Source organism: Chelonia mydas, chromosome 2 (assembly GCF_015237465.2).
Source record: "Chelonia mydas isolate rCheMyd1 chromosome 2, rCheMyd1.pri.v2, whole genome shotgun sequence".
In the NCBI taxonomy this organism is placed as follows: domain Eukaryota; kingdom Metazoa; phylum Chordata; order Testudines; family Cheloniidae; genus Chelonia; species Chelonia mydas.
Window position 1 is genome coordinate 38,136,944 of NC_057850.1, and position 15,504 is coordinate 38,152,447.

General features: G+C 42.6%; 1 protein-coding gene across 11 annotated transcripts in view; it reads right to left on the reverse strand.

The window, feature by feature from the left end:
- Positions 1-11,773, reverse strand: part of SPAG1 (sperm associated antigen 1) — a 68,089-nt gene extending 56,316 nt beyond the window's left edge. For 2 of the 11 annotated variants that reach the window (XM_043539279.1, XM_037892210.2), the window contains exons 1-6: positions 11,502-11,773; positions 9,202-9,343; positions 8,427-8,586; positions 7,134-7,259; positions 5,044-5,105; positions 312-430 (exon numbers count right to left, since the gene is read on the reverse strand). In XM_043539279.1, the coding sequence (XP_043395214.1) occupies positions 312-430; positions 5,044-5,105; positions 7,134-7,259; positions 8,427-8,586; positions 9,202-9,341 (607 nt within the window). In that variant the 5' untranslated portion in view covers positions 9,342-9,343; positions 11,502-11,773. The other 9 variants (XM_037892211.2, XM_037892208.1, XM_037892207.2 and 6 more) reach the window with 9 other exon arrangements.
- Between the last annotated feature and the right edge of the window lie 3,731 nt (positions 11,774-15,504).

The window sequence follows — 15,504 nt, forward strand, 5'->3', positions numbered from 1 at the left end:
CTTCAGGATCCTCAGCCCCAATTTCATAAGCTTTTTCAATAAGCATTATTAGAAGGCATATCACAATTTCTGCAAAATACAATTTCTGCCAAATTTCTGCCAAATTTCTGCCATTTTCTGGGATTGTTACTAAGATCACGATTTACTTTTATTTTCTGTGTTGGCTGAAAAAAAGCAAGGAAGAGATATATAGCAAAAGCACATTTTTCCTCTATAATGTTTCTTCAGTTTGCATGAACATTATATATAGAATTAACATTGCTTAGTACAATCAAAGAAAAGACAATTTTGATACTAAGTCATCATTTTACCTGTTGTGTCTATTTTCTTTTCAATTACAGGTAAATTTGAACTAATATTGAAGCATGCTTTTGAATTATTTTCTTCACAGACCTCATCAACTTTTGAACACTCCTTTTCCACATCAAACCTTAAAGTAAATATATATATATAAATCTATATTACATACACACAGTAAAACAAGATTTCTTTACCCACAGAACAACATACTACATTTCAGATATAAACTGAATTGGGTACAAAGATTCTGTCAATCTGTTCAACAATCCAAAATTATTCAGGAAAAAAAACACACAATTTTTTAAAACTATTTCTGTTTCCTTTGTGTGTGTCTTCTTCCATGCTGTCCACTCCAAATACTCTTCAAACACAGTATAGCATTCTAAGAATCAGGCAAAATTCAAGAAACTGTGTTTTAAAGGGCCAACCCTAAAAAATACTGAGCACTTGTAACTCCCACTGAAGACAACTGGAGTTGCAGGTACTTTGCACTTCTCGGTAAGACATATAAAGTGATTAAATATTGAAACTGGAAGACCAAAGGGAAAAAACACAGTTACCTACCTTTTCATAACTGTTCTTCGAGATGTGTTGTTCATGTCTGTTCCATTTTAGGTGTGCGTGCGCCCACGTGCACAGTTGTTGGAGATTTCTGCCTTAGCAGTATCCGAAGAGCCAGCTGTGGTTTCCTCTGGAAGGGCACTCCCATGGGGCAGTATATCAGGCGCTGCCGGCCCTGCACCCTCTCAGTTCCCTCTTGCCAGTAACTCCAGCAGAGGGGTACGAGGACAGGAAATGGTATAGACATGAGCAACACATCTCGAAGCACAACAGTCACAAAAAGGTAGGTAACCTTTTTTTCTTCGAGTGCTTGCTCATGTTGATTCCATTTTAGGTGACTCACAAGCAGAGTCCACAGAGGTGGGCTCGGAGTTCATAGCTTAGCGGCTTGCAGTACTGCCCTACCGAAGCCAGCATTGTCCCGGGCCTGCTGCATCAGTGCATAATGGGACAGAAAGGTACGAACAGACAACCAAGTGGCCACTTTACAGATGCCCTGGATAGGCACATGGGCCAGAAAGGCTGCTGAAGAGGCCTGCACCCTGGTAGAGTGGGCGGTGATGATCACTGGGGGTGGCACCTTCACTTGGTCATAGCAGAAACTAATGCAGGCAGTGATCCAAGAAGAAATTATTTGAGCGGATACAGGGCAATCTTTCATGAATAATTGCGTCAACTTGACAGGACCAAGCCTTTCCGTAATGTAAAAGGCCAGAGCCCTCCTGACGTCCAGGGCATGTAGCCTACATTCCTCCTCCTTTGAGTTATGTGGCTTCGGAAAGAAGACCAGTAAGTAAATGTCCTGGCTTGAATGAAACTGAGAGACTACCTTCGGAAGAAAAGCCGGGTGCAGTCTTAGCTGGACCTTGTCCTTGTAGAAAACTGTGTCCGGTGGCTCCAAGGTGAGTGCCCGAATCTTAGATATTCGGCAGGCCAACGTCACCGCAAACCAGGAACATGACCTTCCAGGAAAGGAGAAGGAGAGAGCAGAAAGCCAGAGGCTCGAAGGGAGGACCAGTGAGCTGCAACAGCACCAGATTCAAGTCCCGCGGTGGGACGGGGTCCCTGACTTGCGTGTAGAGGCGCTCTTGGCCCTTAAGGAATCTGGCTGTGATATCCTGAGCAAAAACCGACCTGCCCTCAGACAGCAGGTGAAAGGCTGAGATAGTCACTAGATGGACGTTGATCGATGAGAGCGACAAGCCCTGGATCTTAAGATGCAGGAGGTAGTCCAGAATAAGTCGCAGCGAAGCCTGCTCAGGACCAACACCTTTGTCCGCAATCCAGCAGATGAACCATTTCCACGTGGCCAGGTATGTCGCTCTGGTGGAGGCCTTCCTACTTCCCAACAGGATGTGCTGAACCCCAGCTGAGCACTGCTATTCCTGTGCGTTTAGCCACACAGCAGTCAGGCCATCAGATGTAACACAAGGTTGTGGTGCAAAAGACTGCCATGGTTCTGGGACAACAGGTCCGACCTGAGCGGTGGCTGGAACAGGGATGCCACCAAGAGATCCAGCAGAGTGCTGAACCAGTGTTGGCATGACCATGCCGGTGCTATGAGGATGACTCCTGCTCTGTCCTGTTTGATCTTCGTAAGGACCCTGGGTAGCAACGGCACTGTAGGGAAGGCATACATCAAAGCCCTCAACCACAGAAGCAGAAAGGCACCCGACAGGGATCCTCCGTCCATGCCCCCAGCCGAGCAGAAGACGTAGCATTTCCTGTTCTGCTCGGACGCGAACAGGTCCACCTGGGGAGTTCCCCACCTGCAGAAGATGGAACTGACCACCCTGGAAGGTGAGTGGCTACAATATGGATGTTGTACTGCAGTCAGAAGTCCCAGAGCCAGAGGGCAGACAACCTGACTCCGCCCTGTAGATATAGAAGAAAGTAGCCATGTTGTCCGTCAGGACCTGAACAACCCTGTCTTGAACCTGAGGTAGAAAGGCTTGGCAGGCTAGTCGAACCACCCTGAGTTCCCTGACATTGATATGCAGGGAATGATCGCGACTGGACCAACAACCTTGAGAGCCGAGAGTGCCCAGGTGGGCTCCCAATCCCAGGTCTGAGGCATCGGAGACAATGGTCACTGATGAGGCCAGGGCCGCGAAAGGAACGCCTTCCAGCAGCAACATGAGATCCTGCCACTAGAGGAAGGATGACAGTAAGCTGTCCGGAATCCTGATCACCAGGTCCATGCTGTGCCAAGTGGGGACATAGACCGACACCAGCCACGCCTGAAGGTGTCTGAGGCGGAGTCATGCGTGCTGGACCATGTAAGTACATGCTGCCAGGTGGCCCAGTAGTCTCAGTAATTTAATTTAATATACCGCCGCATGGGAGCGCCACTCCAGAGGGCGCCACAGCCAGCCCTATGGATACCGCTAAGGCAGAAATCTCCGACAACTGTGCACGTGGGCGTGCGCACACCTAAAATGGAATCGAGATGAGCAAGCACTCAAAGAAAAAACAATGTTTCAGCCACCACTCCACAGCTGCTTTCCAGCTGCTTTTTCCAAAGATCTTTCATTAATTAATTTCAAGTAAATGTTACAGTTGTAAAACAATCCAACAACAACAACAAAAAAAGAAATGCAGTCAGAACCAAGTCATCCACTACCTACAAACAATGAAGACCATTCTAATTATAGCTGGATGGGAAACAATTTTTTCCATTTGCAAGAATTTTCAAGATTTGGGACAGGAATAAGTTTTGAAATCAAGTCAATCTTGACAATTTTTCTGAACCAAAAATTTAAAAAAATCAAATCAGGTCAATCAAAATGTTTCATTTTGACCTTTTAAAAAAGTTTTACCTTAAGTTAACTTAAAATTTCAAAATAAAATGTCCTTTCAAACTGAAAAATGGAACTTTTAAATTTAGAAAATGTCCAAAACAAGATTTTGACCATTTGAATCTATTATTTTCCAAATGTTTTCAGAATGAGAAATTAATTAAAACGGGCTCTTTCCCACGAACACTTTTGGTTTCTACGAATTGGCATTTTTCTGAGAAAAAAAAGTTCTGTTGAAAAATTTCCAATCAGCTCTAAATTTAATTACTTTCTGTACACCCAATTAAATTCAAGGATTGGAAGACAGTACAGATAAGTAAAACTGCAATAAATATAAAAGAGTATGCATCTGATGAAGTGAGCTGTAGCTCACGAAAGCTTATGCTCAAATAAATTGGTTAGTCTCTAAGGTGCCACAAGTACTCCTTTTCTTTTTGAAGTATTATAATACATCTTGTATTTTTCAGAGCAATAAATATAGCAGCTCCTTTCTACTGTGTAGGTCAAGAAGAAAAACAAAAATCACCTACTCCATTTATTCTTATGCAGGTTATTCTGTCCCAGGTTATTTGAAACTTAAATTGATTGACAAATCATTTTGCCACCGATTAGAGACCACATGACAAAAGAGTGAATTTCTGTCAAAATTAATCTTTTGGTAACATATTTTCTAGACCACATGTAAACATTAAGGCCCTGTTTTTGTAAACACTTATGCATATAAGTACATTTCGTAAGATTGCCTTATGCAATGGTCAGATACCATATAAGGCCCTGCTCCTGCAGCTGACTGTGAAGGCAAACTGTTGTGCCTGCAGCAAACCTAAGTCTATGAAATTAATGGAGCTCAGCGCAGGATCAGGAATTCACCTGCTTGTTGTCATAATGCAGAAATAGGACCTAATGCACACAAACACCACACTGAGGAACATAAAATAAATATCTACTGTTTTGTTTTTAAAGTTAAGGTAAAAAGCACATATTAATAAAACAAGTAAGGAAATGTAATATCTACCTAGACTTTAAAGTATTGATGATTAAAAATGAAATTTGAAAAATTAAATTACTTATTATTTATGCTGTCTGTTTGCTTTCTGGTCTACATATTTAGCTTCAACAAATAAAATAGACTTTGCAGCTTCACTTTTTGTTCTCAAGTACTGGCTCCATGCTACACTGTTTGTATTGTAAAGGGAATGTTTATATTAAAATAAAAACAAGTCTCACCTGTATTTTTATAATTTCATGCGATATATTATTAGATGCGTGAAACGCGTTTCTCTTTTTTAAAAAAATCTAAATTGGTACACATTACCTAGTAGTGTTCTATTAAAGAAAACTAAAAAAGTTCAATATAAAATTAAAAGATGACGATTTAACATACTTGTCCCATTCCCTGTAATCTCGTGGTATATTTTTCTTCTTTCTTTGTTTATTTTCTTTGTTCTAAAAGGAAAAGAAAGCGGCTGAAAATTCATTGTTTAACAAATTCCCTGATGGGCAGTTTTGCTTTTTGTTCCCATAGTTATTCTCATCTGGGGTCAACACTACTCATGATTGGTCTCCAGCATATAGCTGTTTTCAAAACTTCACTGGTTTTCAAGACTTTCCTAGTTTTGACTTTTGTTTTAAGGGAAATCTGTTGGGTGTTTGATATACATGATTCCAACACTATACACTCACTCATGTATCAATCATCAGTTTTTTTTTTCAACCTGGAAGTCCTAAACTTAAAACTTAAGGACAAAGCACCCCAAATCACATGGTGAAACCCAAAGAAAGAAAACTCAGTGAGGTTTCATTTGTGCAGTTATCCCCATATTGTTCCAGCATGAGAAGATGGAAACAGGGTTTGCCCTCTTGTGGAATGAACCAGGGATCCAGCCCAAAAAACCTAAGAGCCCTCAACAGACAGGCCCTCGTGCTCTTGGGAACCTAACTTCCACATCCAGAATTGCTGCCTCAACAGAAACACAGTATCAGGGACACCTCAGTTGCTGATATCCCAAAACCTACCCTCACATTAACTTTCTTCTGGTAATTGCACTGAACATAGGGGAAATAATTCAGAATCACTGTCATGTATATACACTACTTGAACTGGGCAGGAAACAGTTTTCTTTTCCCATAAACATTTTTGAAATTTCAAAAATTTTCCCTTTCTGCACTGGGACAAATCTGAGACCTTTCAAAGTTTTTCACAGCAAAAGAGAGAGAGACCTAGCCTGAACAGAGACTTGAACCTAGGTTTCCCACATCCCAGGTGTATACCCTAACCACTGGGCTACTCTGGGGTGGAGATTAGTCACTTTGCCTGGTCAGTCTGTCTCCCATTTTGACCAGAAATTCCATCCTCAAACTGAAAAACCTTCCCTACTAAAAATGCCTCAAAATGGGTTCGTTTCCATTTAATGAACTGACATTTAAAGGTATATGTGATCACTATGATTGTAATCATTAACTAGTTTGTTAATGCAGATAGATGCATTCTCAGACAATTAATCAATCTAGCAATCACTTAAAGATCCCTTATGTATATATATATAAAAATAAAAGATACAAATCAGAAATTCAAATACTGTTAACATGTAAGAGTTTAGAGTCAGTTGGATCTATCAATGCTCCAAAATTCTACATGCTGGATGGGAATTAGATAGGATCATTTCTGATAACACCCCAGGATTCAAACATCTCATTGGCAACTTCGATTTTTCTCTCAATCCATTCTATAGTATTGCACTTTGTAGGGAAATATTTAAAATATTACTTATTGTGTATGTTTTGTGAAGATTTGTTAAATATGTCTTATATTAGGAAGGTGATGGTCTCTCAAAAAAGCACTGGAAATAACTCAGGGTATAAAAAGTGAAAAGGTGGAGTACTGTATTAAAGGGATAGTTTTGTTTTAATTTTGGTCACTTTCAAGCATGGGCGTTGCCTCCCCAAACTGCAAGCCTCGGGCGACACTGTGGGGGTGGTGAGGGAGGGCAGATTTCTGTCTTCCATTTGGCACTGCTCCCTCCCCAAGTCCCACCACACCAGCCAGAACCCCCTAGTGGGGCACAGAGGAATAGCCCCTAGCTACATCCCTCCTTGCATCCTGAGCAGTTTTCAAAGTTTATGAGCTGACACCGCCCGACACACAACCTTTGAATTACAATTTTTGGTCATTCCCACCTCCAACCCAGACAGGCTGGGTGGCCTCTGCAGTGAGTCAGGGGACAGAGGTGGTGCTCCCTCCCTGGGCCCTGCCATGCAGAGCTGACCTGAGCCCCATCGGGCTCTGCCTCCCCATATATAGAAGTCAAACTACGCCTATGCTTTCTAGGGATCCTGTACTAAGCTCACTGATATACGGCTGCTTACAATAAACAGTCAAGAAAGGCTCAATTAACACATTATTTATGTATAAAGGCATACATATCTCAGAAATAAAAAAATAAAATACACATATTTTTAAGAAAAAAGAGATACCTGGCCACCATGAAGGCAGCTATTTGAACCACGAACTGCTGGCAAATTGTCTAGTCTCTCATGAAGTGTTTCTGTTACAGGAAATTGTATTTTATAATCATCTTCCTTCATTTCTGTCACCCAGCTCTGAAAAGAAACCGATAATATCACTGTACCTCAAAATAGTAAACGCAGACCTCCTGATGGTCTAATATAATATACTGCCCTGTATATACCCAACTCAAGGAATGATATTGATAGATTTCAGTGGGAGTCATGTCTAGCACTGTTGGTGCAATAGTTATCATAAGAGAGGATTTGGGAGAGTAGTGGCAGGAACAAATAGGGGGGTTTGAAAATGTTTTTGACAAGAGCTTAGAGGATCCTCTTTGGGGAAAATGGCAATAATTAATCAAAACCAGAAACAATGTAAATGTGATTAGGACACAGACTAATATGGACAGGATCTATGATTAAAAAATCCTGTAATAAAACACAAAACATCAACCCATACATTGTTATTGTAAGAAATCCCTTTCCAAACCATCTCTCACATGTTAAACCTCAAAATTTCGTAAAATCTCTAACCAAAAATAGGAGAACTCAAAGGGGTCATATTATTAAATTCAAAAAATTCCACAAGTGCTTGATACCTCTCAGGATCAACCCCAATGGGACTCAATTAGTAGCATACTCAACTCCAGTCCAGAAAATCACAGGTTCATATTTCACATTAGGACTTGGACTTGCATCCAGTTATGACTGCTGAGGAGCCAAACTATTGGAACTGCTGTCCTTAAGATGTCCTTAAAGCTAAAGGCTCTTCCACCTAAGTTCCCTCTACATTTTCAGCTAGATATGAAATTCTTCAATTCCTGTCCTAAAAGTGTGATGCAGTGTTGTTGTGCCCCAACATAATCAGATGCTACATTTTTTCAGTTGAGAGTGATGCGTTTCCCTGAATATAGTTTGTAAATACTTTGTGATTCTTCTCAATCAAAGGTGGTGTATAAATGTGTCATTATTTGTTGTGGCTGTTCAGATAGAAGTTAAAGATTCAGGGGTCCTATTCAAATAAAAAGGATAATTAAGGGAGTGTTCTGGTCAATATTTCCTCACTTAATGAAACAGGTCCTAATGTGCAAGGCCACGTGAACTATTAGCAACTGCAAATTGCTGCATTACTGATTTGTAATCAGTCTGAGAACAGAGACAATCAAATTCTAAATAGGTTTACTAAAAAAATCTGATCACTAATAATTAGTGTAATATATTTACATTACCATACTACATTAAATTAAAATTATACTTTACCTTCATTTCATCATTAATTTTTTCCCATTCTTCAGTTGTAAAGTCAGATGCAGAGGCTGGAGGTTTATCTTTTCGCAGGGCTCTGCTCCCTGGAGCTAAACATTCAATGCGTTTTTCACAGAATAATGTAAGATCAGGGTAATATCCTTCCTCACCAGACCTTAAAAAGTAAAAAGATGTCACATTTAAAAACTAAGCAAAACAAACAAACAATATATATATATTACAGCAGTTTGATGACAACTGCAAATTGAGTTGGTGGCCTTGGTCCAGTGTCTAATGGGCAAATGTTCACATTACAAAAACCACTGCAATTAGTACTAACTGTAAATATTCTTAGAGGATCAACACAGCTACAAGAACACTGGACATATAAATATTCTTGTCACTCTCATCAAAAATTGCAAGGATTAAATCAGCACAGTGTCTGAAATAACCACACCCCCTCACAGGTTCCTCCTTGCCGCATATTAGGTACAGTGGCGGAACAATGAGAAGACTCTTCCACTGCTGTTCCTCAAGCTGTACCCGCTCTGTGGATTTAACATAGAACTTTTATTTCCAGTGCTGTCAATAAAGAATCTTTCACAAGATTTGTTACCTTTTTTATTTTAATTTAGAGATTTAACTTATGTTAAGTCACCAACACTTTTAAGATGAGTCAAGTACCGAGCCCAGTACTCTTGGGCCAAATCCTCAGAATCTTACCAATAGATAAACCATGAACCAAAAAAAAAAAAAAAAAACAGTAATGTAAATAATAATGAATGTTTACCTCAATATCCTGAGAATTTTTTCCAGGTGTTTAACATCTGAGCACTTTTCAATGAACTTGTAGTCCAGATGATTAATAGGAATTTGATATGTTTTTGTTGTTCCCTGGTCCCACAAAGATGAAACTGGCTGGTCACTCATTCCTAAAAAAATTAAAGATAAAACTAATTATTCTGCTGTCTGAAGTGGTACTCAGATATACTTTGAGGCAATTCCAATTTTAGGAAATAGTCCAGCCCTTAATTCACACTTAATCCTTAAGCATGCTTATTAGTCCCAGTGGCACGATTAAGGAGTTGCCCATTTCAGGCCCTGGTCTTGCAAACTGCTCCACCTGTCCAGAGCCCCACTAACTTCACTGGGGGTCTGGGTGGGCACAAGGATCTATCAGTTTGCAGGACTGAGATCTCGGATTGTAAACTCTTTGAGGCAAAAAACACTCTTCTACTGTGACCACAAGGTGCCACAAACATATAGCATTGCAGAAATAATAAAGAATTATAATAATGCAAGCAAAATTAGAAACTTCAGACTACATATTCAAGTTTCTCCTTTGGAAAACCTTTTGGCTTCTGTTCCTCTCATACAAGGTAATATACCTGTTAATAAATTAGCGATATTCATTTTTGTCCCTCATAAAGAAAAGGAAATGTATTGAAGAAAAATAATCTTAAAACTACTAGCAAGTTGATGCAACTAATTTAACTTCCACAGGCACAGGTGAGGATAACTTGGAGGAGTTTTTGTGGGACTGCCATGCATTTTTAAGTGAAGTTGCTGCTGATATATGTGAAAATGTCTACAAATGTTAACTTGAGTCAATACTGCTGTAATTCAGACATATTTCTTCTGATCTTTAAAAAAATCCAAATGGCTTGCTATTTTAATAGGAAACATCTAAATTATAAAATGTGGAAATTCCCAGGGGCAGAATAAGACTCACCAAACAAATTAATCCTGTACAATACAAAAAAGGCATCTCACCACTCTCCTCTCCTCACTATCCCCTTTCAAATCCTACCTTAAACCTCTCCTTTGCCATGATGCCTTCAAAACTCTTCACAATGGTTATACCACTGCACACTAATACCACCACCTATCATGCTGATCAATATTGTCTCATGGTTTCCTGGTACTCCCTAACTATCTGTCTGTATCCATCTGTTGTTTCTTATCTTATTTAGACTGTAAATTCTTTAGGGCAGGGATTCTTTTTGATCTTTTGTACAGCACCCAGCACAATGGGGTCCTGGTCCATGACAGGCTCCTAAGCACTCCAGTAACACAAATAATATGTTTCAGAGTAGCAGCCATGTTAGTCTGTATCCACAAAAAGAAAAGGAGTACTTGTGGCACCTTAAATAAATTTGTTAGTCTCTAAGGTGCCACAAGTACTCCTTTTCTTTTTACAAATAATATGTTTACTCTTCTTTTGCACTGGTGGATACATACCGTATGAATATTCAAAATTCATTCTTCTCACACCCATGTATTTGTACAACCATCTTGTGTTTTTACAATCAGATTTTTCTTAGTACTATCTTTTATTGTAATAAAGAGAAAGGGCCACATTCTTCTCCTTAAGTAGAATAGGTACCACGGCTGTCAGTAGGAGTGTTACCATGTAACACCAGCAGAACTGAGCTCAGACATGTGTTTTTGGTAATCTTTGCAACTCTCACAACAAAGGGAATAATCCCAGCAAAACTCTCTCCATAGCAGGGGACTATAAACCTGCAAAGCCCGCCCTACCCTAGCAACTGTTTCTATGTACAGCATGGCTTCTGGAGAGCCCAGTAGCACGGGCTACGGACCAAGGCTCACCACCCAGCCAGGTTGTGGCAGGGGAGGGAATACATTTAACTCTGCAGTTTGGCCCCTTCCAAAGAGGATCGGGAAGCACCAAGAGTTAACCCTCACGCTGCCCTGACACCACCTGCCATCGCCCCCTTTCACACACAACGAAACAGCCAGCAGGGCACTAGCTGCCACGATGATCCAGCCCCTCGGGAGGGGGCTACTGCAGGCCGTGTGGGAAGCACGCGTCCCACCCCCCGAGGCAAGGGCTTTGGCCCTCGGGCCCCCAGCTCCAGCGCACGGCGAGTTGTTATCGCATCACAACCTCCCTATCCGCTACATACATATACACACACACACACACACCCCTTCCCACACCCACAGCCGTCCTCATGCACCCCTGGCCCGGCTCCAGGGGAGAATGGCGGGCGGAGGGGTCAGAAGTCGCGCTGGGCACGGGACCCCAGCCCTGAAGGAGCGGGGCGGCAGCCCAGGCCGACCGACCTGCCCCGCTGCCCCGCACCGACTCCCGAAGACGGTCGACGACTTCGCCCTCTCCACGTCCCTCAACCCGCGTCCGGAGACAGCAGCTGGGGGCAGGACCCTCTGCCGTCGCCGCAGCACATGCGCAAGGGGCCGGCCCGGCAGCGCTGCCGTTGGAGTCGCGGGGCCGCAGGCGCACCCCGCCCCCAGAGCAAGGGGCTGGGCCGGCTCCGCCTGTCTGCCCGCCCCCACAAGCCGTTGTTGAGGTGGCGGCAGCTTGCCCAGCTCCCTCTGCTGCCAGGCGAGGCGTGCCTCAGCCTGCTTTCAAGGGGGCAGCCGGAGCCGGCCGCGGGGGCGGGGCTGAGCAGGGGGCCCTGTCCTCCCCTCCAGCCCGGGAGGAAAGGGGGGGAAGTGGTGCACATATGGCGGGCTATCAGCTGCACGTTGTGGGCAGATGGTGCCTGGCAGGCGAGAGACACGTCAGGACTGCGTAGGGAGATGTTTCATTGAGAAATCCCAACCTTATGGTCAAAGTCAGGGAAAAGCTCGGTGTTTAATGAGGGCCCCCCACCGCAGCCCTCATTTCTCTAGGCCCCTTGTTCTCAAACTTTTTTTTTTTTCCCACAAAACCACTTGAAAATTGCTGAGGGTCTCCGTAGACCACTTAATGCTCTTTCCAAATGTTGCTTGTACCGTTGGCTAACTATCGTAAAGCGCTTTGGATAAAAGCGCTACATAAAAAAACCCCTTTAATAATAATGTTTTTTTGTTCTACAAATAAAAGCACACGATGTATATTTTAAAATTAATAGTCTTACCTTTCTAATGCAATGGATGTGCCCTCTCTCCCCCCGCCACAGCAACCCCCGAGCTGGGGCTGGGAAGGAAGGGGTGCCTCCCTAGCAGTCACAGCCTTGGAGCTGGGGAACACTGCCTCTTTCTCTGGCCGCTGCAGCCCTTCACCTCCCAAATTCCTCCCACCCCCTCTTCTCACCCCACTGCCCCCTCCCACCTATCCCCTATTCCCCCCAAGGCCACCACCTCAGCTTACATGCGTGTTTTCTCCAGGATCCAGGCACCTAATTAGTGGAGCCATGCCTGCACGGCTCTTACCCAGGCGCACACCTTAGAGGGAACTATCCACAGACCACCCACATGGAGTTCGCGGAACACAGGTGATCCACGGACCACAGTTTGAGAACCTCTGCTCTAGCCTATCCTTCTCAATGGAATGAATTTGGCAGGTGTATTTTGAAAGAAACTGAGCAGGGCACCGGATACCAGCCCTGAAAGAGCGGAGTGGGGCAACAATCCTCACTCCCTTAATTTAGCAAGGTGATGAAATATACTGTCCCATTAAAATGTATCTTCATTTAGAAAAACAACAACAAAAGTGGAAAACAACATACCCTATGGAAGCTGCACAAGGAGAGCTCCTAGAAATATTGTTTCTCTTCAAAACCCAATGAAAGTTGATTAGTGAAAATGCATCATTACAAAATTTGAGTTTTTAAAAGCAAGAAAATGAACGGTTAAGGACATTGGCAAAAATCCACAGAGAGACGTATGACGCTCAGTGTCACAACACCTAATGCCTAACTTTAGGTGCCTAGAAAATCATAGGAACAACACTGGAATTCACAAAGTCTGAGTTAGGCACTTCAGCTCCCTATACAATTAATGCGGAAGATAATTGCTTTAGAATGCAATTCCCCAATTCCTGGTACCAGCGTCCAGTTGCTCTCTTCTTATAATACTAGCTGTTATAAGCACTGCCCCTTTCATGAAGATATGCATCTAAGCCTGGGGTCATAGGCAGGCACCTCTCTCTCTGCAGTCAGGCCAAGTTGGTGCCTAAGTTATTTCTTGTGAAAATGAATTAGGTGCCTGCCTCATTCCACACAAAAAAGCTAAGGAGTTAGTGTTAACTACCTTATAACTTTTAAGCCCTGTGGTTAGAGCACTCACTGGGATTTAGGAGACCAAGGTTCAATTCCCCACTCCTTGTGGGAAGAATTTGAACAAGGGTCTCCCATACTCCACAGAGGAAGTACTGTAAACACTCAGCTCTAGGAAATTCTGATGGGGCAGGGGGGTGCCTTCAATCTCTCCTGTTGAAGCTGTTCCACTAAATAACTACTTAAAAATTCATTGTCACAGGGGACTAGACCTTGGGCGCCCAAACCATCAGGCTACAGAGTCAGCACGTAGATGAATCATTCTAAGCGTTTATCCACAGTAGAGCAGTTTCAACAGGAAAGACCAGGGGAGCCACATATGAGAACATCCCACAGCTCACTGATTAGAGCAACTCTGCTAAGATGTGGGGAGACCCTTGTTCAAATCCTCCCCCCACCCGCAGGCAGAGGTGGTAAAAAAGAACCTGGGTCTCCCACATTCCAGGCGAGTACACTAACCACTGGGCTAGAAGTTGGGGAGGGTACTGGTACCTCCTCCCCAATGGAAGCCACTGAGCATGCCTACCTAAGCGGTTCTCACCTGCGAATTAAGCAGATGAACACCTGTCTTCCCCGGGTTTGCAGATTGGTCTAGGGGTTGTTTGCCAGAAGCTAGGAATGGGCAACAGGGGATGGATCACTTGATGATTACCTGTTCTGTTCATTCCCTCTGGGGCACTTGGCATTGGCCACTGTCAGAAGACTGGACACTGGGCAAGATGGACCTTTGGTCTGACCCAATATGGCAGTTCTTATGTTCTTACGTGGGAGATAGTCTAGGCAGCTGCCTAGACTAAGCCTGCAATGGACGTTCCCAGAGGCAGAAACTTAGGCATAGAGGGAACTTTTATCCTGAAATTAGACACCAAGTAAGTTTAGGCATCTACAGGGTATGAGGGAAGTTTTGTAGATCATAGTGGAGCCCAAAATTGGGACTTGAGTGCCTAAGTAGATTTGTTGATCTGTGCCATTGTAACCATATTGATGAAGTAACCAACTAAGTCGCAGATTATTCAAACTCAACTCTGAATTTCTTGACCACTGGGTACTTAATTTGAAGGTTTTTCCTCTCCACAGAGAAGTGATGTCTTCCGATGATAAAGAACTAGGGCTGTCAAGCGATTAAAAAAATTAATCACAATTAATTGCACGATTACGAAAATTATTCGCACTGTTAAATACAATATCAATTGAAATTTATTAAAATATTTTTAGATTTTTTCTACATTTTCATATATATCGATTTCAATTCCCACACAGAATACAAGGTGTACAGTGCTCACTTAATATTTTTGATTATTGTTTTGCAGGGAAATATTTGTAAACAAAAGAGTATTTTTCAATTTGTTATACCAATAAAATAAAAACGAACAGGATCTTATTAAAGTGGATAAGACAAAATGTCACATTTATTGTGAATACAAAAAGAATCATAGTAGGCAGTCAGTTATAGCTATCACATTTCATTCAGTTTCACATTCATTCACACATTTGTTCATACACACACACACACAGGTTCTGCAGCTGCTGTATAGTTACCAGTCCTGAATGTAGCTTGAGTTCGTGGCTTGGGTTCGTAGATTGTGGCGGCTAACTGGCTAGGAAAGCCGGGCACAAGGAAGAGCTGGGTCTCTGTTGAGCATGCACCGATGCCCTTCCATGTTGGCAGCAGAATGTTACCCTTCAAAGTCTTCCATCTCACCCATCCCTTTTGTAGGCTTTAGTTTGAATCCAGAGTCTATAGGTCTTGCTGAGTCACGCTGCCTCTGGGTCCGGTGTGATTGATCACCTGTCAGTTGCAGACATGACTTTCAGCCTAGGACCTGGCTTTGATGTTTCTTCAATTGTATTTTTGTTCTTTTCCTTTGAGGGTGGTCTCCTCCTACTTTGTCAGGGCTGTTGTCTGCATTTCAGCCATTGTGGTTTACACTTTATTTCATCAGGACAGGCTGGGGCTGGAGGTTGAGTCCATCATCCATACATACCTCATTCACACATCTAAACTAAACTAATAAGATTACAGCAGGGTTTTGCAAAAATGAAGGTTGCAGCAAGCTTTTACAGAA